A 23,272-nucleotide genomic window follows, 5' to 3' on the forward strand; every position below is an offset into this window, starting at 1 on the left:
TGTTGAACAAAAGAGCCCTCACTAACCAGGATTGGATGGTTTTTACAGTAAATACATATTTTAGTCAAGTATAATGAAGTTCGACACTCAGCAGTAGCAGCACATTTTATTTTTTTATATATAAAGGAAAGATCCGTTTACAAATTCTTATAAATTGCACTATGTTCTTTTGGGAGAAGATAATGTAACTAATGTTCTCTCAGGAGAAGATAGTGTAGTTTGTAAGAGTTGGTAAACAAAAAAGTTTGTAAATATAACCTGCCTCATATATATATATATATATATATATATATATATATATATATATATATATATATATATATCAATCTTGACTATTAATTTATTTGTATCTAATAGCTCACATGTCTAAAAAATTATAGCCGTTAAATAAAAATGAGATCAACGACTAAGATTAATAATATAACTTGTACTAATATAAAATAATACTGACCATTGAGCATGCATATATAATAAGGCACGGCACGGTTGTTTCGCTTCAGTAAATGAGGTCATGTTGTCAACAATGGTTTCAAAGACAGAATATACCTTCTACAGCTATTTGATCTATAAACAAATAAAATATTCATTACATCTGACTTTAATCTAGTTGAATGAATAGTCAAAATAGAGGGGAGTAAAAAATTAATATTCCTAAGTATATAAAAAAAAAATTAATATTCCCATTTGGATTTTGATGATGATACATATGGACTCTTACCCTATCTTTCGGCCAACTATCTGACATAATCAATAAAGAAAATTGAGCAGTGATAATCAGAAACAAGTAACAACTGCTAAGTAGGCAGGAGAGCACCGGGTTGTGGGGTTCCAGTGACATTGCTCTTCATGATCTATCTATCTTCTTCTTGGTTATTGGATTCTTTTCTCGGAGTGACATTGTTATGCAAACTTTCGCAAGATTCCTCAGCATTAGGTTTTCCCTGTTTCATAGGGTGCGTAAGGGATAATCTTTACGAACAAAAATAAGCTTCTAGTTGCAGAAAAATGGCAAAGGCCATCCAAATGGACATATTATACAATTTGGGAATACCTCCAAAGATTAATACCTCAAACAATAAATAGAAAATTTTTATAATCGAGACAAGAAGATGAGAGTTCAAATAACTTTTTAGTGAATTCAATTTTAATGCCAAGGAATTTCCAGTCGGACTGGCATGCAATCAAATGGTGAATTCTTCTGAATTGGATTTAGCAACCCATAAGCATAATCACGTGTCCTCTGATTGAATACAAGTCATTGGGAGATGAAGAGTGGACATAGAAAAGATTTTACCTTGTTTCTGTCACGCCAGCCAAGTCCAAAACCTAGTAGACCAATCTTCCGTGTGGGGTTTTCTAATCTTGGGCTTTGTACACGACCAGCCCTACAAGAATATTACTAACGAAATTGATCCAGAAGAATGTGATCTCTAACAATAAATGTATGTAGCACATGTCACATCATATGCAAAATGCTCTTTGCATTGGCATCCTTGCCCCACAAATCCATGGAAACTGGGTTATGTCAAAGTCAAAGGACTAAAACAACAGAAAACACATTATCAAGGGTGAAGTTAGTGAGTATTAGCAGCCGCAACTTCTAAAATCAAGCTTACAACCTATATTATAAATAATATTTGAAGATTTCCCATAATACGATCAAAATAAGAATGGCTAATCTTCATTTTAATGTAGTTTGTTAATTTGGAGAGTTATTTCCAGTTCAGAACTGGAGAAGCTTGAATTATGATATTTACCAAGAGACTTCAAGCCTTTCCCTGAAGCCTTGGCTGGCTTCATTTCTATTCAATTCATCAAGGGTCCTCAAAACCATAAGGCTAATTCTTAAAAATTATCCTGCATTTCATAGTTTATTAAGTACAGCATAAAAGAAATATTTAACTTTTCAGTTTTTCCATGCAATATGGGTAGTTATCAGAGGCTGCTGTTTTCGTCTAGTTCAAACCAGGATAATTATCTAAATTATTTTATTTAATTCTTTATCAAGGAAAAAGGCAAAAATAAATCCAGAAAATACTAAACATATTACAGAGTTTGTGACATCAAACTTCTGAAGCAGGTTTATGTAATTATGAATCAATGCTCAAATTTGTGATTCATATAGTCTTGAGATATCAAACTCCCAGAGCTTGCTAAGGGAAGTTACAACAGGCAATAACTACAATAATTTGGACTAGGAGAGGATAAAGTTACATGCAGAATCTAAAATGTGACATCTAAAATATTTGTACCTTGGAGAAGAAACCGCTTTGGATTGGCCAGATTCATATTGAAGGGTAGCCTCCAACATACTTTCTGCCATAACAACCCGCTTTTGCATCTCTGCTACTGATGCCATAGCCTTCTCATATTTTTCCTGCATATTTATTATACTGGAAATAGATATAATCATGCCTAGTAAGATCCTTAATAGTTAGCACAACGTGATTGCTTCTTTCTCTCAGGGAAATATATCTACCCATCCTATTAGAAATAGAAAGATCTTCAATGCCATGGACATGCTGAGGGTATTTGGATCAAAACAAAGATAATGGGGAAAATTCGTATTTAACAATTTGTAGAGGCAATTAACTTTGTTCAGTTTAGCCAAAACATAAAAAAAAATAAAAAAAAATAAAAGGAAAGAAAACCTTCTTCTACAGCCCATTGTGAACAAAATACATCCAAATTGCAAAGAATATTTTCTTTTCCATGAACATTAGCAAGAGAAAAGGTATGAGTAAATTTATTAGATTTAACAACAGATTTTGGGTATATCCGTTATTTTAATTACTCAACTACTTATGCTTGCATTCATTCTTTCAGGCAAAAGCATCAATAGGGATATTGCTTACAAAGTTGCACGTGAAACATTCAGAAGAGTACCCAAACTAGTAAATTGAGCATTACAGATATCATGTCCTTCAGTTTTCAACGAGGATCCTTTCTCAGTGTCATCATAATTCACAAATCAAGTCATTATCGTAAATTTATTATTTTTTTGGAAAACATTGAGATGATATTCTAAGCATGTTTCTGTTTAAGAATTTTACACCACTCTACAGCAAACTGTAAAAACAAATGACCAGAATCACAATGATCATAAGACCGGAGAGAGGTTACCTGAAGCATGTGAACTTCATATTTCTGAGCTGCAAGTTCTTGCTCTGCTTTTCTGCGAGCATCTTCAGTAACTTTTTGGTCCTGCTCTAGCCGCATTAAGACCTGTAGCATGCAGGAGATTTCAAAGTTTTCTATACAACATATAAAGACATTTTTCTTAATTTCTATTTTCTTATTCATTTTTGCATATAAGCTTACAGAAATAGACACTGGAGAAAACAGGTGCACACTAGAACCTGCAGCATAGCAGCTTCTTGTTCTTTCTTATCAGCAAGGGCTTGTTGTAGCTCAGCTACCTCCTGCTCCAATTGCTCAACCTGCATGCTCACAAATATTTTTGTAAACCTTGCAAGCCAAATTACCAGAAAAAAAGATTTTTAGAGAAGAATAAATCATAATACTTGGATACTGAACTAGCTTTCCTACTTCCTAGTGTTTGTGCCTTTTATGGGGTTAAGTAAAAATCCTCTCCGCTGATTGAATGATTAAATGATATTTAAGTTAACTTATTTATATTATTTACACTAATATATGTCCAGGCATGGTTTTAGTATAATGGTGTCTCCAAGATATACACCTTAATAAAAATAATAATAAAATAGTTGGTTAAGGTTAGTGTGTACTTATGTTGAGTTTCAAAATTTCTCCCTATTTTCTCACTGTATTCTAAAGAAAAATCCAGATTGGCATGAAGAAAAGTGAGTTCATGTCAAGATGCGATTAAGGATAAAGCACAACATATTTCATAGTAATAATTTGATTCAAAGGTATACATTAAAAAATAAACAGCAATGTTTTATACCATAACATTGAATTACATGATAAGGAAGTACTGGGGCTTGCATATCAATGTCAGCAGCAGTAAATTTATAGAAAGTACAGTACAATTTAATATATTAGAAGTTTCAAATATATCAAAATCAATAACCAAATACTACTAGGTGGGACTGGCTGCATGGATCAAGTGATGCCATTCAGATCTATCAAAAACCCAAATTTTCAATAAATCCATTCAGAGTAAGGTCTTTTTGTAATGGTTTTTCCTCAAGTTTATTTTAGTCTTCTTGTACCCTCGTTATTCAGACTATATTCCATTTGATCCACCTTTTGCAAAAGGAAAGATACATGGGAAAGACGAGAACAAGGGGAAATAATGATTTTCTATTTTTACAAATTTAATAAGTAGTGTAGAAAATCAGAATTCAAACATGTTTCCGTTTTTATTTCCTATTAATTAGGATTGATTATGATTGATTAGGATTGATTGTGATTAGGATTGATTAGTCATCGCTTAGTCATTCTTAGTGATTCTTTCTTGTATAAATACTCACTCATGTAAATTATTCAAGATCAAAATACAAAAACTTCTTTTCAATATGGTATCAGAGCGGGTTTGTTCCTACCTAATTCAAATCTGAAATAACCATCCAAACACTTCCATTGAATCTGTCCAACACAGAAACCTAGTCTACTGACCTCCGATCAAGAAAGTGAGGTGACCATTCGACTCAGAAAGGATCCGACGAGTCGACCGCCGTTGGACCCATCGCCGTCAACCGCCGCACGCGCCGCCACGCGCCGTCACACGCGCGGCCAGTCTCCGGCGCGTGAGCTCCACGCGCCGCCTTCCCAACGTCTTTTTCCGCCGCGACTTGCACAGACCTTCTCGCCGGCTTCTCCCCTTCCTGTTCCAGAGGTCAGATCAAAAATTTACAAAACTTGATTTTTCATCAACGGTCAACCCTTCTCTTTCTATTCATGGCTTCCTCAAAACACTCTTCCGCCTCCTCATCACCCCTTCCTAAGGCCACTAGTCATGTGGTCCAGCAAGGTACAGTTTTCCATGTTGATAGTCAAAATCATTGGATCCTTGATTCTGGAGCCTCTAATCATATGACAGGTAATCTTGGCTTGTTTTGTTCATACACTCCATATTCTGAACCTTCTCGGGTCAAGATCGCCGATGGCAATTTTTCCCAGATTGCGGGACACGGAACCATTAAACTTTCTGAGCTGATTACTTTGACATCAGTTCTTTATGTTCCTTCTCTGACTTGTAATCTCATTTCCATTAGCAAGCTCACCTCTGAGTTGCATTGCTTTGCTAAATTCTTTCCACATGGTTGTGTTTTTCAGGAACAGGACTCGGAGAGGATGATTGGCAGTGCTAGAGAGGATGGTGGACTTTACTACTTTGAGGAGGATGTGACTCATGAAGCTGTTTTCGTAGAAAAAACTCTATGTTTCCTTTTGGTTCATGTAATGATGTTATGCTGTGGCATCGTAGGCTAGGCCATCCAAATTTTATTTATCTTCAGAAGTTGTTGCCAAACTTATTTATTAATAAAAGTCCAAGTTTATTTTCTTGTGATATTTGTCAACTTGCCAAGCATACTCGTGCTCATTATCCTTCTAAAGTTCACCATGACTCTTCCCCATTTTCCTTAATTCATAGTGACATATGGAGTCCAGCCCGTGTTAAAAATATTTCAGGTACTCGATGGTTCATTACCTTCATTGATGACCATTCTCGAGTCTGTTGGGTGTATCTTCTAAAGGATAAGTCTGATGCTGCATCCGTGTTTAAAAAATTTCATGCCATGGTTCAAACCCAACTCCAAGTTGCTATACAAATTCTTCGTACAGATAATGGCAAAGAGTATTTTAACTCTATTCTTGGAGAATATCTTTCCCAACATTGCATCCTTCACCAAAGCTCGTGTCTTGACACACCCCAACAAAACGGTATCTTCCCTTCCTTCCGAGGTGTCTCCTCCTTACCTCTCAAGTTATTTGGTTGCGTTGTATTTGTCCATATTCCCTCTCATCAACGGTCTAAGCTTGATCCTAAGTCTCTTCAGTGTGTCTTTATTGGTTATTCTCCTACTCAACGTGGCTATAAATGTTATTCACCCTCTCTTCGTAAGGTCTTTGTCTCTATGGATGTCACTTTTTCTGAGAATGACCCTTTCTTCCCCTCGACTTCTCTTCAGGGGGAGTCTATAGGAGTAGATGAAGATCAGTCATGGGAACCTACTGATGCCACAGTATTACCTCTACTTTTGGAAACAGGGGGAGCTACAAAATTCTCACCATCAAGAGCCTCCTCAAAATGGGGACAAGTTTATAGCAGGCGAAAGCCTCCTCAAAGTGTGAATAACCCAGAGCCTCTACACTGCCAGGATTCTGAACCATGTTCTAGTTCCAGCACCCCAATACTTGAGTGTCATGGTGAAAATGATCTACACTTGCCCATTGCTCTCAGAAAAGGTACTCGATCTTGTACTACGCATCCTATTTCTAATCATATTTCATATGGAAAGTTGTCCCCAGGGTTTCGTGCTTTCAATACTATGTTGGATAGTACAAAGATACCGAGAAATATACACGAGGCTCTCAATGATAAAAAATGGAGGGATGCTGTCTTTGAAGAAATGAATGCTTTAGAAAGAAATGGAACTTGGGAGATAGTGACCCTACCCGAAGGAAAACAGGCAGTAGGATGCAAATGGGTGTTTACAATAAAATTCAATGCAGATAATAGCATCAACAGATACAAGGCAAGATTGGTTGCAAAGGGTTTCACTCAGACTCATGGGATAGATTATCATGAGACTTTTGCTCCGGTTGCTAAAGTCAATACCATCCGAGTTCTCTTATCTCTTGCTGTCAATCTAGATTGGCCTCTGCAACAGTTAGATGTGAAGAATGCATTCCTAAAGGGTGACTTACATGAAGAAGTCTATATGGATCCTCCACCTGGTTTTGAAAAGGGAAATGGATCAGTGTGTAAACTAAAAAGGTCTCTATATGGATTGAAACAATCTCCCAGAGAATGGTTCGACAAATTCACACAAGCAGTCAAAAGAAGAGGCTTCATTCAAGCACAGACTGATCATACTCTCTTCCACAAACACTCTAAGGATGGTAAAATTGCTATTCTTATTGTATATGTAGATGATATAATTCTTACAGGTGATAATATTGAGGAATTGAACACCTTGAAGAAATTTCTAGCAGCTCAATTTGAACTCAAAGACCTTGGCACTCTCAAATATTTCCTTGGTATGGAAGTTGCTAGGAGCAAAACAGGCATCACTCTAACACAAAAGAAATATGTTCTAGATCTTTTGTTGGAAACAGGAATGTTAGGGTGTAAACCTGCTGAGACACCTGTGGAACCTAATACCAAGTTGGGTATTGAAGATGAGAATGAGGTGGAAAAAGAACAATATCAGCGATTGGTTGGTAAACTAATCTACTTATCTCATACGCATCCTGACATTGCCTTTGCGGTGAGTATGATTAGTCAATTCATGCACTCACCCAAGGAGAAGCATCTTAGTGCAGTCTATAGAGTGCTTAGATACCTCAAGAATACTCCAGGAAGAGGATTATTCTTTAAAAAGGGGTATAAGAGGACAATTGAAATCTACACTGATGCAGATTGGGCAGGCTCATCAGTAGACAGGAGATCTACCTCAGGCTATTGCACCTATGTGTGGGGAAATCTTGTTACTTGGAGAAGCAAAAAGCAAACAGTGGTTGCAAGAAGTAGTGCTGAAGCAGAATTTCGAGCTTTAGCTCATGGAGTTTGTGAAGGAATCTGGTTGAGAAGACTTCTTCAAGAGTTGAAGATTTCCTATTCCCTACCAATAAAACTATATTGCGACAACAAGGCAGCTGTTGACATTGCTCAAAATCTTGCGCATCATGATCGAACAAAGCACGTGGAAGTTGATCGTTGCTTCATCAAAGAAAAATTAGATAATGGAAGTGTGCGTTTGATATATGTTCCAACCAAAGAGCAAACGGCAGATATCCTTACCAAGGGCCTACACCGTCCAACATTCGAAGACTTGATTGGCAAGTTGGGAATGATCAATATTTACCTCCCAACTTGAGGGGAAGTGTAGAAAATCAGAATTCAAACATGTTTCCGTTTTTATTTCCTATTAATTAGGATTGATTATGATTGATTAGGATTGATTGTGATTGATTAGAATTGATTGTGATTAGGATTGATTAGTCATCGCTTAGTCATTCTTAGCGATTCTTTCTTGTATAAATACTCACTCATGTAAATTATTCAAGATCAAAATACAAAAACTTCTTTTCAATAAGTAGAAATAACCTCGACAAAATACCAAAAAAATAAAAAGAAACACAGCAAGATCAATCATCTGAATGTTGGATATACCCTTGCACTCAATTCCAGACGATTATCTTCCTTCACCATCTCCATTAAAGCTGTTTCTAGCTCCTCAGCTCTGTTCAAGGTTGGAAATACACACATGGAAATGAATTAATTGCCTTCATAAGGTATCATGACAATCTCACAATACTTAATTGAATAGATAAAGTTTTATACTAACAAATCAACATGGGGAATGAAGGGGGAAAGATACAAATAGAACATCAAAAGCACTAAATGCAATGCAATATAAAAAATAATTAAATGCTTTGATTTACAAGCAAGAAGACCTGAATGGAATATAAAGTGAGGAAACAAAATGAAGAATATTCACAAATGGTTCAATAATGTGGCACTCTGCGATGTTCTAGGAAGATGCATCTATCGTTTCGTTGGTTGAGAACTATTTCCAAACCCGCACTTTTTGGGCTTGATTTGAACATGATCATTGGAAATTCTGGAAGAACTTTCTTATGGGTAGACTTTGAAATACTCTATCAGCAGCAGATAGGAGAGTAAACAGGGTTTAATTGAATTGGGTGGTTGAACTGGGTAAATTCCCTCATGAACTTAACTTATCCAGCAATTATATTCTAGAAACCTTCTTGCAAATTTATAAGTAGCAGGCTGAAGAAGAAATCAAGTTGTCTTAAAAGATCTAGAATTAGAATATGAACACCAAAAAATAATAACCTGAGTATGGCAGATCTTTTCTCCTCCATCAATCTGCATAACTCAACCTTCAACCAAACCACCTGCACAGAAGATGTTAATGATTGAAACTTAAAGAGAGTTGCAGAAGAATTTGTTATAATAGAGCAACTATTTATTGGCGAAATACTTTCAGATGACTAATCCAAAACTAAGCCAGGAAATAAGACTATGAAATGTCATGATTGTAATATGATTTTCAAATTTAGGCCATTGAGAATATGTAATTTGACTAATGAAGTTGTGGTTGAAGCGTCAAGAAGACTTGTGTCACACACAGCCAGACACATTGGCAGAATACAATAGATTATGTTTGACGACTACGCCATTTGGAGAACAAATTAACAATAAAAACCCTCCATCACCCTACATATAAATGTCAATTGATATACAATGATATATTACATTCTCAATAATTGCATACTTTTACAGGAAGCATATGGTGAAATTTCAAAATGTGCTTTCATTAAACATATTTCATTTGTAACAATAGTGATCCTCCATTTTCTTTAAAAAAAATCAAATAAGTTAGCCCTACATTTATAAATAGCATGCCAAGTTTCTAACATTTAAAGTATATATTTAGTTAACAAAATAATGTGCACAATGATCCTCTATAAATTAATTTATACAAAACAAAGTTGCACCAAGCATTTAATCCCATTATTTGTCAATTAGACAGATAATAATACTATAAACAGCAATTTTATTATCTCTTTAAGTAAATCAATGAAATAATAAAGAAACCCCTACTTTGATGCATAGATAATTATTTCCATACAAGGCAAGCCTTTTTATAAAATATTGAAAGCACATTTATATCTTGTTAGAAATGAACTACATGTAGCTCAGTTATAACTTCTGTTAGACCTCTGTAAATGACTTGGAGGTAGTTAGACAGTTGTCACCAACTTTATCTAACTGTATAAATGTAAGAACACATCACTATATTCCTTCAGAATATGAAATACACAAATTTAAGAAAACACTTCCCAGTTTACTCTTCTCTATATATTTCTCAGCCTCTAATATTTATACTGAGAGATTCCCCCACCCCGTTCTTTTATTTATCAACCACCATTTTGGTTAACTAATAACTGGAAATCAGAGAAAGACAAAATACATGGTGACTTTAGGGTCTAAACTCTAAAGCATACGAAAATTTTCAATCTTCAAAAGTACAATTTTGTGATGCATAAGGTCTAATTTTATAGAAATATAAAATTTAAAAATAAGAGCCAGCATGTGTCAGAGATAATGATTCAGTATCATCCAATTTGAGTTCCTTTTCAATCTTTTAAGAGGAACTGAGTCAAATGATATATCACAGACAGATAGAGTCATAACATGACAGCAAAAACTGCAAAAAAATGCTGAACTTAATTAATCAAGCATGTTATGACCTACAGAAAATTACTCTTGTTCAAATTAAGTGTATGATTTCAGAGTGTAAACAGTGCAAACACCTTTTACCACTATCAAGTTGACCTGATTCAAGATAGAACAAGACGAATAAGACACACCTGGAAGGCAAAATTAACATACTAAGGTGGATTTATACGTCAAATTAGAGTAAATGGTAGACAAGTTTTCGATCTACTTCACAATCAGCCATTTTTTCTGGGATGAGAAGGTTAATGTTGAGGTGTAGAGGAAGTAACCTGTTCCTGGAGATCTGGTAGAGAATCCACTTCTGAATCAACATTGAGGCTATTAAGCAGTTCATCTAAATTAGAGGATTGGGACTCTAAAAGTACATCTTTATCAGCTACTATATCACCTCCTTCAGTGTTTTTTCTTTCCTCAACCACTGACCCTGGGTCATGCTTGAAACTGTACAGTTTAGACGCAAGCCCTTTGGAATCTTTCCAAACCCGTCCCTTCCTTGACCTTTCTTCTATAACAACTAATACAGATGGACGGTGTTTTTCTCTCAGTTCCTGCAACCTTGCCTCTGTCACAGCTAGATAACCCATACAAGCAGTAAAGACAAGCTGGCTGCTATCAAATGTTGAGCCAGCAAGTGATTGTAAAAGAGTAATCGCATCACCTGCTTCTTTTGTAGTAACTAATGCAGGACCTAGAATAAGAGATAAAAAAAATCATTATTTTAAATAAGACAGATGAAAATCTAATTTAGTTTACTACTAACACATATTAGTCTGCACAGATCAGACTCACAAAACACAGGAAAATACAATTCAATACCATATAATTCCATTAGAGCCAATGCTGTTCGAAAGAGCATAACACGGTTCCCTTCAAATAGCAGCACATCCCAAACTCGAAGAACTAAGATGGAGAAACACAGAATAAGGAAACATATTTAAGAATATATCAAGCTCAAAATTAATGATGTGATATTAAAAGAGAAAAATAATAAAATAAAATTCACTCCATATAAATCTCACCACTGTCCCAAGGAATCATGTTCACAAAGATTGATAGAAACCAAGGTCCAGATATCCATGCCACCTGCACTCCCAAGTAATCCAGATGATTAACTGCACCAAAAGTATCAACAGAATAAAAAAAGCTATCCAATCTGATTCATAGAGACAATTATAAGAAGATTAATAAAGAGCAAAGGTGTTAAGTACAAACCAAGTTTAGGAAATCTTTCACGCATCAGTTCCTCAAAAACAAGCTGGTCCACCTGACAAATTAAAAGCTTCTGTGACTGAAAAGAGAATTTCGAGTCCCTCAACACTACAATTATCAAACAGACATACAAGTCTGACTCAGGAATCAGGATAAATAATTTTTCTTATGTTTTTTAAGACAGAAAATTGATCCATACCTGGGATTCTATCATTTCCTCGGTATAATAGCCTTCAAAATAATCATCAATTATGCCAACGAATGCCCTGAAATATCCTAATAAAACAAATTAGCTAAGCTAATCATATTTTATGTAGACAATGTTTTTAAAAGACTGAGTTTCCCTAATCAGTTACCAAAAGATAAAATTGATGGAAGTTTACTCCATGGAACAATTGTATATTTACTGGAAAAAAATTAGCTAAGCTAATCATATTTTATGTACACAACGTTTTTAAAAGAATGAGTTTCCCTTATACTGAGTTACCAAAATATAAAATTGAAGGAAGTTTACACCTTGGAACAATTGTCTGTACTGGAAAGAGGGGCAGACAAGGGAAAAATATAAGACAAGTTTCCCAAACCTACCAAAAGGCATTTTCTTCTGGCATAAGAAGCAGCAATATACCAGCAAAGAAATTCATTGCCTGCATGTATTCCAATAACAAAAATTAATGACAAAGAATATGATAATGATGATGATGACAATAATGAAGAATACCACCAGTTAAGAGATTATTAGATACCCTCAACACTACCACCACCACTAACACCCCCACCCCCCAAAATAAAATAAAATAATAATAAATAAATAAATTAGAAAGAAAGAAAGCAAAACCTATGGAAATGCAAAGATGGTCAACAATCAATAGTATATATCACACCACATATTGAATAGGACACATGGAATGTTTCAATTAGCTTTTGCTAGAGGCTTTAAACATTCTATAATTTTCTAGCAATCAAATGCCTGAGGTTTGAAGGAGGCACTCACTTGAAGTAGGAACCCTGAAAATCTTTCAGAAGATATATTACATACAGAAATGCATTAATATATTAAAGGCTTAAAGCTTATACCAAAAGTAAATGAAAAGGAAGACACTCTTAATGTAACAAACGATCATCAAAATTTAGTAGGCAAAGTTTAGCAGACCACTAGTAACAATGTTAATGATCCAGCTGAAAGCCTTCAGCTATAAGTTGAGGAGACCTGATTAGTATGAAAAATATATACCAAAGTTTAAGTTGATTCCTAAGTATTGTCTCTGTTTTAGCCTTATTTTCTGTTTATTCTTGTGGTCAACCCTAGGACCACCGTATGGAATCTTAACAAATCCCACAACCAGATATACTAAAGCAACCTTCCATGACCCTCACTTTACTGACAAACAGCAAGTTATAGGTACATATAAATACGTATATATTGACATGGCTTGTCCAAGCTTCTTATCCAGACAATGCTAAAAGGTCAGTATCAAGTAACTACTAATTTTATGTGATCTTTAAAAACGTAATGCCCACCTTGAGCATAGTTCACAATAGTCATAGAAGCATAAAAAAAATAAAAAATAAATGATGGCCTTCTTGACAAAAATTGATTTGCAAACTAGTTGTTTATAGTATACTACATAAGTCAGACACAGCATTTTGAAGTTCTTCCAGACTAAACCTGTTTTTGTAAAGTGCATTGCCATAGATCACAAAAATTTTGGCTTCTTATTTTGACAGTATTTTTCTTGTTGTGCATTTCATTTTCAAGAACAGCAGTCCATTATCAAAACAAAAATTAGACCTGAAACAGTAAATCATAAGTTTCAAAATTTCACAAGAAATGTAGTCGATTTAAAAATCATGAGACACATGAAACCCAAAAGAACTTATAAGTTTCATGGTACATAAACAATTAAAAACACATTTTGTAGTTCTTGAAAGAAAACTTCCAACTTCAGTTATATGTCATAATTTGTAATCCAGATAATTAAGTGGCTAGAGGTTGAATAAAATTAGACTCAGCATTTAGCTCTACGCAAATTAATTTCAATAATACATGGAACATTTGTTCTACTTTTAAACTGTAAGTGAAAACAAAGAAATGAACAAAAAAGTTTCACACACACACACAGACAGAGAGAGGGAGAGATTTTTAGTTACATCATCAAAAACAAGAATTTTTCATAAAAGGGAAAGTGACTGAAACAGCTTCTGCAGATAATAACTTCAATTTTCTCAATGGCACCCCGTATTTCGGTTTTTTAAACTCTTTCATGGAAATTTTATGAGCAAGAAGTCTAATGAAGCTTAAATATTATGAAGTAATAGCTGAATCAGTATTAACCAAGAAAGATTCTTTTGGACTCCAGTTACCTGACAGTACCCAACAGAGGGGTTATGCCGAGCATATGCTAGCAGTAAACGCCGCAAGGAATTTCTGCCATTTTCATCCAAAGCAGGGTGGCCTGGGAAAGTTCGTGGAATATCCTGAGAATGAGAAGTGCGATTTAGTCTAAGGAGAGAGCCAACTTGCAATATAAAGCAAAAGATGCAGCACCTACAAATCAAAATAAAGTCCAAGGCGCATGCAGCTAATGACCTTCTCAATCTGCTTTCTCCATTTCCCTAATGCACCAGATGGGACATCTTGCTCCTTGCTTTCACCACTGTTAGTTTCTTGAGCTAACAGATCCTCATAATAGCTCTCCACCCGCCGTGTCTTCACACCTACAAAGGCTTGCCAGACCTGTAACAACAATATTGCAGTGTAGGGAAGGATGCAGTATTTTTTCCCAACAAAAGTAGGAAAGCTTAGAAAGCACCAATTTTACCTCTCCTCTAAGATCCTTTGGGACTCCTCCCTGAACAAGGGACTCCAGTTCTTTCCAAGGAGAGAAAAGTTCAGTTAAGTCTTGATCCACTAAAGCATTTTCTGCCTTTGAGCCATTCATACCATCATCTAGTGTCTCATTAGTGCAGGCCTCTTCCTGAATATCCTCCTCAGAAGCCCCTTCTACACGTTCAGATTCTTCTATAGATGGAAGGTGGTCGTTATTACCATTTCTCTGCTCACCTTTCATATTCTTTACCTTCTTGACACGAGAACTCAATATTTCTTCAATGGTAGTAAGAGACGGTCTAATTTCAGCCCAGCTTTGAACCTTACGAGTCTTTCTTTCTTCTGAACAGTGCAGTTCCTTTTCAGAATTATTTCCTGTTGAAATATCAGAAACAGACTTTCTGCCACTTGAATCATCCCCTTCACTAACCCTCCCTGGACTATTACCTTCTTTTATCTCAGTACCTCCAGAAGACTTCTGGCCACTTGTGTCACCTTCTTTGCTAACCCGATCTAGAATTGACTCTTCTATTACCTCATTACCTTCAACAGACTTCCTGCCACTTGAATCATCTATTTCACTAACCCTGACTGCACTAGTCTGTTCTTCTACCTCAGTACCTTCAGAAAACTTCCTGCTACTTGATTCGTCTCCGTTGCTTACCCTATGTGGGTCTCTCTCTTCTTTTACCTCATTACTTTCAGCCTTTGATGTTCCTTTATGTTCGTTCACAGGAGAACTTGGTTGAGATGATTTGGCTACCTGTTCAAGGAAGCTTCTCCATTTATCTGATCTTTCATCTTCCTCCTCCTGATATGGTAAACATATCAGTTTAGGGCTGATCGTTACATTGAATTTGTGCTACTTATTGGTAAAAATCAGTTCTCAGAATTGCAAAGGATAACATCATTATTTACTTAGCCTCCATTTTATACAGCATTGAAGGGCTAACATGCAATGTCTCCATTGCTTTTTTTTTCTTTTTTTTTTGCTATTCCAGGAAATTTGTTTCTTGAAATCATTAGGGGAAAAATGAAAAATTCAATATAATTTAATTTATTTCTTATGCTAACGCCCTACTGCACGAGCAACAAAGAGGCAATTTTTTGCAACTATTATGTCTATTCATATGGCTAAATACATCATGCATCTTTTATAACCAATATAACATTTATAAGTTATAACATGCCTCTTAGGTTAGCTTCTTCAAAAAATGCAGAGTATTTTAATTTCATAAAAGAGAAGATACAAGACATAATCCATTGGAAAAAGCATATAGTTGTTGTCTACTCTTGATCTTGTTGTTGCAACTAATAATTCTTAGACTATTAGCACAAAAATGTCAGTTACAGCCAAAGGTTTGTTATTTTTTACTATATAAGAAAAAGATTTGGGGGAAGAGGGGAATCTCCTTTGACTAATTACCCAATGAAAAGAACAATGTCCTTTGAATAATGCTGGACCTTAAAGTTCTTCCATTTAATAACACTGAAAGTAAGCAAATGAGTATACTTTTGTTCAAACAAAATGTGTTATTACATGGGATTGAAATATTAAACCTGGATCGGCAGAGACATAAAAGAAATAACTGAAGTATAATGGATACCTTGTAGATAAAAGAATACTCTTTGTATCTTTGTGCGTACTGAGGCCTTAATGCAAATCCATAAGAATCTCTGTAGATGTAGACGTGCAATTAGTGCTCTGATAGATAAAAAAGAAGGAATACACTACCACAAATTTCCAAAATCAGATATAATTCGTACACAATAGAAGAAATCATGTTACAGCACCGCAGTGAAAAAGCAAAATGGAATCCCCACAGAGAATACACACATATGCATAGCTTTACCATATACGTTACCTGGAATCAACCTCCAATGAGCGCTTACTCAGTAAGGACAACAACATACTTTAAGAAAAGTTGCAGTTCTACAGCCCATAGCTTTCACTATGAAAATCAAACTCACAATGCTAACGCTACCACCACATTTCAGACTCCAAAACCACAATACATAACATCCAACTACGCACGTTACACTGATTCTAAACAAACTCTGAACTAATGAAATTTCAGTTATCGTATTCCAAATTTATGATTGCGATAAAAACGGAGCCGATAAAGTGTTCTTTCTTAGTTGGTGTGAAGAGTAACTGCTACGAAGAAACGTTCCAAATTGGATCCGAGAACTAGCGAAGAGTTAGGGTTCGAGGACGCGTGTGATGATTATATTTTATATACGAAGATGAATGTGCATACCTATTGGGCTCGAAATTGTGGAGGAGGTTGAAACTGAAGTGCGTCATGTTCGGCTGTGTTGGCGCGAATATGAATCCGAAAAGAATGGGAGAGAAGAGAAGGATTACGGTTTCGGGAGTTTCGTTCGGAGGAAGATCAAATGGTAACTGAATCTTCCTTGTGTGTGTGTGTCATCGTCCTCGCATGCCGCTGGATTTTTCGAACTTGTAGTCGTTGTCGATGATGGATATCGTCACGTGTGATTTGAAGCCGCTAGAACATTTATTTATTTACGGGATGTTATATATATGGGTTTATCATCTATCATTTAACATACCACAAAAATTTTCCTACATACACAACATTTTGTGGGGCCCGCAGCAAAAAAAAAAAAAAAACTTCGGCACGCAAAACGAATCTCTATAACATAACACAATCATTTTTCCTACAACATAACTCTTATAAAACCATATATATATATATATATGATTTTATTTATTATCAAATCCAGTTGATTTCGGCTATAATGTAACGGTTATAATTCATTCAATAACACTTTTTTTAATAAATTATATACGAAGGTTATACTTACAACCTATTTTCGTTTACAACATCTTACAATTATATCTTTAATCGTTGATTTCCGATAATCATCGATCATTATTTTCGTAAATCAAACTCATTAATTAATTATTAATTTGTAATAAATAATAATCGTTGATTAGCAAAAATCAACGATTAAGATATGGTTGTAAGAGGTTGTAAATATAACCTCCTCTAAATTATAACCGTTAGATTAGCACAAATTTTATAATAAGAGATAGGCTTTAACGTTTCTACAATGAATGTTTCTACAGTTATCTACATTCACTCCCAAAATGACATCGTTTTTGGTTGAAAAATTAAAAAAAATTATAATGAAAAAACTTATTATAACCTTGAAATAAATTATAATTATAAAAATAACTTGATTTCCACCTTAAAACAACATCGTTTTGGGCTCAATGTAGATTTTCCTTTATTTATTTATTTTTTTGAGATTTTCACAGGTAATTCCATAAGTTCTCGATGAATTAATCTAGAGTTCGAGCTGAATCCAAAATTAAGGTTTTAAACCTTTTCAAAGATAATAAGGTTTTTTTTTCTTGGCTGAGTTTCAATTTGATAATATTTTCTCTTAAATTGTGTTTTGTTGACGTAAGCTGATTGAGTCAATTCAACTGTAATATCTTCATCACTTATTCATTTTCATTATCCATCTCCTCAATAACATCAGCAGGGGGTAACAACTCCTTTACTAGTGGCATGATCCTTATAACACCTCGTAGATTTAAAACACATAAATATACTTAAAATGAGGATTAAAGGGTAGAATTAGTGAAAATCCTGTGTTCTGGGTGAAAATACGTAAAAAGGGTAAAACGATAATTTGACAAATACGTAACTCTAAACAGTAAAATAATAGTAGAAGGTTTAAAATGAAAAAATAACCCTCGAAATGGATTCAGAACGAAAAATTGAGTGGTTAGGCAAGTTTCTGAAAATTTGATGAATATTGTTTTTACCGAATGAAAATACAGCGGTACAGATACACCGAAAAACATGTTTAGTGAAATTTGTGCTCTAGGTTTGAATATAAGTTGAAAAAGGTACTTAGGACCAAAAAATATGATTGTTGATGAAATTTGATGGATTTTTGGAGAAACGTGCCAACGGTGCACCACTAGGGGTAAAACAGTAATTTCACCACATTACCAAAAAACTCCGGATTTATCTGTTCAAGGGTAATTAAAGGACCTTGATGAATGTTAATTTTTTTATTTAATGGATAGTTCATGAATTAATTGAAGATTAGTGGTGAGATTGAGTGAGTTTAAGTGAGGTGACACTTGTCGGACCCACCCCCACTTAAGTGACTTATGAACACATGTAGAATCAGAATTTTTGGTCTTCTTCCTCCTCCAAACAGCCCCAATTTCGTGGCCCTCCATTGTTAGTGAAAAAGAAAAGCTCAAAAAAAATTCAAACAATCATAACTTGAGTTCTAGGTCACCAAATTGATTAATTTCAAATCCAAACTTGTGTAAAATCTTGAGAGAAACACATTACTACCCTTATTTTCAAGTGGGGACCATTATGTTAGGAGATCATGGCATGAAAAAAACCACGAAAATTTGAGGTGTTCTTGAGTGTTTATGGTTGTTTGGCTTGGATGAATGCTTGAATACCATTCCTATGGAGCTTGGGAGTGCATTTGTGGTAAGTATTTCCAATCTCATTGAATTTTGTTGATGATTTGAAAATAGGTATAAAATTTGAATATGTGTGAGTTGGTTGTGGTAATTGGAGGCATGTAATGATAGTGTCTCTTTGGAATTTATTGCTTAGAATGATGTCTTGGGTAAGGAAATCCAATAAAATTTTAAGGCATTTGGAATTGTTTAACATAGAAAAATTTTCTTGAATGAACATATTTTCTTGAAAAATAAGTTGTTGAAAAATTGTGTAATTGAGTTGTTGGTGATTTTAGTGTAATGCATGTGGATTGAGAGAAAAATTCCTTGGTTTCTATAGGGTATAGGTTCGGCCATATAGGGTAGTTTTGAAGGAAATTATGCAATTTGGCATTTGGATTGATAAGTTGATGTGGTAGGTGTTTGAATGAACTTGTGTGGACCTACGAATGAGCCTTTAACCTTGAAAAGGCAAGAAAAATCTCTAGCCCCATTCGTGTGGTACATTCAGCCATATTGGGCTTTCTTGGAGAAAATTATGCTAAGTGATGGTTTGATACAATTGTGGTATTGATATGGTGTTGTGGTTGAACAAGTAAACCATTGGAAGGATGAAATGAAATTAAAAAACATGGTTATAGGTAATTGGGCCTTAAGGGCCGAATTGAGTATTTGTGGGAAGATAGTTTATTGTCTTGAAATATTGACTTGTTTAACAAGTGGATTGATGATCATGTGTTGTGATCATTGTAGGTTGTCTCTCAACGAAATTCTAGAAGATTGAAGCTTGGAGCTTGTGGATTGCCTTTGGTCCCTGACCAAAAGAATATTGACATTTCTTTGTTGAAGAAAGTTACGTGGTAACTTGTGATTGAAGCAACCTAGCTTGGGAGCTTCAAAAAGGTAATGTATTGGTACTAGGGTTAATTCCCATGTGTGCTCCACCATGCCCATTGGGGTAGTGGTTGGAAGTTGTTTGTGCAATAATGTAATTATTACATGTTCATGCATTTATAAATGTTGGGTACATAGAGTTGTACCGTATCTCTGGCCAGTAGATAGTTGTCGTAAGGCGTTGGGGACTTCCACTAGAAAGGCCTCTGTAGGGAGTTCCAGTTGGCCTGTGGCCATAGAGATGTTATCCATTGAGGAGCACTCTAGAAATGTCTCAGAAGTTATGGTCGGGGGCGCCTTGAATGATGTTTCGAGAACACATTCTTGGATAAGAGCCCGTATGCTGTAGGCATGAGGCCAGTGGGACGGATGGGTGCATGTTTTGGCTCAGACCATTCCAGCTCCATCGTATATCTTTCTTTTCTATCTCCATGTCTCTCTAAATCCCTTTCTATATCCCTCTCTCTTTCTATCTCCCTATCTCTCTAAATCTCTCTCTATATCCTTATCTCTCTCTATAGTTATGACGCAATATTGTATTTTACATCTGAGTGAGCCATTGGGCGAAGTGATCCTCTAGAACCTTTGGATTACTGAGATATATTCATATATCTCACCCCGCATTTTGGGGCTATATTTCATGTGGTTGTAGCGGTTCAGGGAGTCCTAGGCAAGGGGGCCCGTGGGTTGAGGACATGTTGAGCATTTGGAGAGCATGACATATTATGCCATTTTGCATTTTGGGTTGTACATGATAGGCTAGACTTAGTGCATGAACATTTGGGTTGCATGAGTTATGTATACCATACTTTCGTTGTTCATGTAGTATTATTTTGGCTAAGTCTAGCATTGATGTATTTAATTGTAGTTATATTTGGAGAATTGTAATTAAAGTATTATGGATCTTGTGTAATTATAAAGTATGTATGTGATGGAAGGAAAATAAGCCTATTTTAGGTTATGAATTTATATGTCAAATGTTAAGAATGCATGAAATGGAATTATGTGATTGTAATGAGTTTTAAGTTTTAATGAAGTTAAGCAATGGATTGTAAAGATAATGATAATGATGTAAATTGTTATGGGTTGTAAGAGCACTAAGGCTTGTTGGTCCTTGTGTGCCACCCTTGTCAATTAGGTACCATTTGAGGTTTAAAACACACTTTGGTTAAAGTGGGATAAGTCAACTAAACAAAGGAGATGTCGTCGAAATTTATAATAAATAAGCAATTTTTATGCTAAATTTGGGAGAGCATATCTCCCTCTACAGAGGTCCAATTGGAACGTGCTATACACCATTTTAAAGGTTGAGATGTCAGATATGTTTTTTCAAAATTTGGTACCATTTAGAGTTTTATATCTCCCTGTAGAACGAAAAGAACACAGACTGCCAAAAGAGGTCCATTGCAGGGGCTGTTCGAGTCTGTGACTTCCACAAATTGTTTCTCCCTCAATTATTACTCAAATTAGCTTCATGATATATCAAATTAAATCTTAAGGTGTCTAGTATTCTGTATAAAAATTTGAGAGCAATTGATTTCGTAAATTATCCATAATTATAGAAATGGTAAGGGAGGTATGGTGCTCTGTTTTGGGTTGGCTGACAGTTTTGCTTGTCCAACTTCAAACAGTTATAATCAGAGCTAGAGAACTCCAATTGAAGCGTGTGATACCTTGTTGAAAAGATAATAGAGTCTAGTTTAATATAATAAAATATGGGAAATTAATGATAAGTATGTTGAGCACAATGATCAGAAAACAGAAGCTTGTTCAGTTATAGAAAAATCGTAAACAAAAAAGATTTATGCTAAGTGGGTTTATAGGAACCCCTTAGTAACTTAAAATAAGTAATGTATGATAATTAAGCATGTATTTTATTAATTCCGTGTTTAGAATTCAGTTATGATCATAACTTATGTCATTACGTTTTATATTATTTTCAAACGCTTACGTAATGAAAAGGAAAAAGTTTACCCGCATTTTTAAATGAACTGCTGTGATTGTAACTGCGCTTAATATCATATTCAATGTTAACAATATCGGTGTACAATGGGCTGTTACAATCCTTTCCAAAAGTAAGAGCAAGCTTATGGAGAAGTGGGATTGACTATAATCTTTTGCATTAGGATGATTCTGCAAGATAATACAAAAACAAAAGCTTCTCTAATTTATTAATATAAAGTTAAGGTAAATACGATTAAAATATGGAGGGGAAATAAATAAGCATTAACCTTAATATACTCGGTCCACATATAGTCACTGTTCACCATTATCATTTTTTTTCTCATCATCCCAACCAAATCCACTTTGATTTAACATGTCATAAATTATGGTATAAATTGTCCTTAATCTTTTCATTGGAGACTCAATGTGCGGTTTCACCTTAGGGGGTGTTTAGTATGAGTATTTTGGGAAAAATCCTGAAAAAGTGGGGTGGGGATTTTTTTTTACCATGTTTGGTATGAGTAGTTGTAAAATTATCCCGGGATAGTTTTTGCCCCATCATTCCCTTTTTTAACTACACATGGGAAAAAATAATCTCATCCCACCCATGGTATTATTTTTTTCCCACCAACTGGAAAACACATTTTCATATTTTGAGACAAAAATGCCCTTATACAATATATCGCAGACGTGTAAAATAGGTAATTTTATTATTTCAGTTCAGATTCCCATTAATATTTTACAATCAACCAAACATAGCATCAGTAAAATAAACCTAGCTTTCCCAGAAAAATTTTGGCCTACCAAACACCTTTTTATAACTTACCCGAGACAACAAATTTTCCACCATTTCCCGAAAATCTTTTTTTCTCGGTAAAAAAAAAAAATTCCTCTACCAAACGCCCCCTTAATTCCATATTTAGCAAACTTTTCCTCCATTTTTTTCTCTGTCATTCTTAAGATATGTGCTTTGAATTGTCCATTGTCAAGTCTTTAACCTTGATTCCCAGTTTCAATTAAAATATCAAGAAGAGCTTCATCCTCCTCATTAGACCATTGCCTATGATCTCTTCTTTTCTTGCCACTCTGTTGCATGATATTCTCATATTCCATTCTTGTTACATTACCAAATAATAAATCATAAATTAGACAAAAAAATAATAATTAAGAAGACACAGTCAATTCAACTTTGTTTTTATATCTCTTATATCAAATAAAATGAGACATCCACTATAACACATTATTGTAACTACGACATTCCCACAACAAAGGAACTCAATTCTAATCAGTGTGGTAAGTGATATTTCTTAAGAATATATATGATGCCAATCAAAGCTCTTTTCTGTTACCAAATAAAGTAAATGATCAAGCAAAATTCTAAAGTGACCAGTGTATATACAACATAATTGGAGTCTGTGACAATTAACTGAAGTGTCCAAAAAATATGGACCCCAGATTTGCCATTTTCAACTACGCCTAGGACATTTGATAACCAGTACTA

At 34.9% G+C, this 23,272-nt stretch overlaps 1 protein-coding gene and 1 pseudogene across 4 annotated transcripts; both read right to left on the reverse strand.

The window, feature by feature from the left end:
* Nucleotides 1–563: 563 nt before the first annotated feature.
* Nucleotides 564–16,870, reverse strand: LOC133298614 (uncharacterized). Of its 4 annotated transcripts, XM_061497941.1 has the most exons (18): nt 16,721–16,870; nt 16,067–16,136; nt 14,452–15,270; nt 14,220–14,366; nt 13,994–14,107; nt 12,218–12,276; nt 11,829–11,895; nt 11,633–11,684; nt 11,440–11,532; nt 11,237–11,320; nt 10,690–11,108; nt 9,011–9,072; nt 8,324–8,393; nt 3,360–3,440; nt 3,124–3,225; nt 2,253–2,377; nt 1,295–1,385; nt 564–941 (listed from the first exon to the last, which is right to left on the reverse strand). In XM_061497941.1, the coding sequence occupies exons 1-18, from the start codon at nt 16,765–16,767 to the stop codon at nt 852–854; spliced, it is 2,592 nt and encodes an 863-aa protein (XP_061353925.1). In that variant the 5' UTR covers nt 16,768–16,870; the 3' UTR covers nt 564–851. The 4 variants fall into 4 exon arrangements, 1 of the variants encoding a protein (XP_061353925.1); XR_009749827.1 differs by lacking the exon at nt 564–941 and having other exon boundaries at nt 1,376–1,385; nt 2,253–2,393; XR_009749828.1 differs by lacking the exons at nt 564–941; nt 1,295–1,385 and having other exon boundaries at nt 2,356–2,393; nt 3,322–3,440.
* A 1,067-nt stretch (nt 16,871–17,937) lies between these two features.
* LOC133298608 (uncharacterized) lies at nt 17,938–22,884 on the reverse strand (annotated as a pseudogene).
* Nucleotides 22,885–23,272: the final 388 nt, after the last annotated feature.

The sequence above is a fragment of the Gastrolobium bilobum genome, unplaced genomic scaffold (genome assembly GCF_033153095.1).
Source record: "Gastrolobium bilobum isolate Gb01-03AN ecotype WA unplaced genomic scaffold, APGP_CSIRO_Gbil_v1 utg5722, whole genome shotgun sequence".
Classification (NCBI taxonomy): domain Eukaryota; kingdom Viridiplantae; phylum Streptophyta; class Magnoliopsida; order Fabales; family Fabaceae; genus Gastrolobium; species Gastrolobium bilobum.

Coding starts and splice junctions, on each gene's coding strand:
- LOC133298614 (XM_061497941.1), bottom strand. CDS start 16,767: ATGACGCACTTCAGTTTCAACCTCCTCCACAATTTCGAGCCCAATAG. Junction 11,533..11,632: donor TGAAAGATTTCCTAAACTTG/GTTTGTACTTAA, acceptor CTTTTGGTGCAG/TTAATCATCTGGATTACTTG. Junction 9,073..10,689: donor TACCAGATCTCCAGGAACAG/GTTACTTCCTCT, acceptor TCTTCTGTGCAG/GTGGTTTGGTTGAAGGTTGA.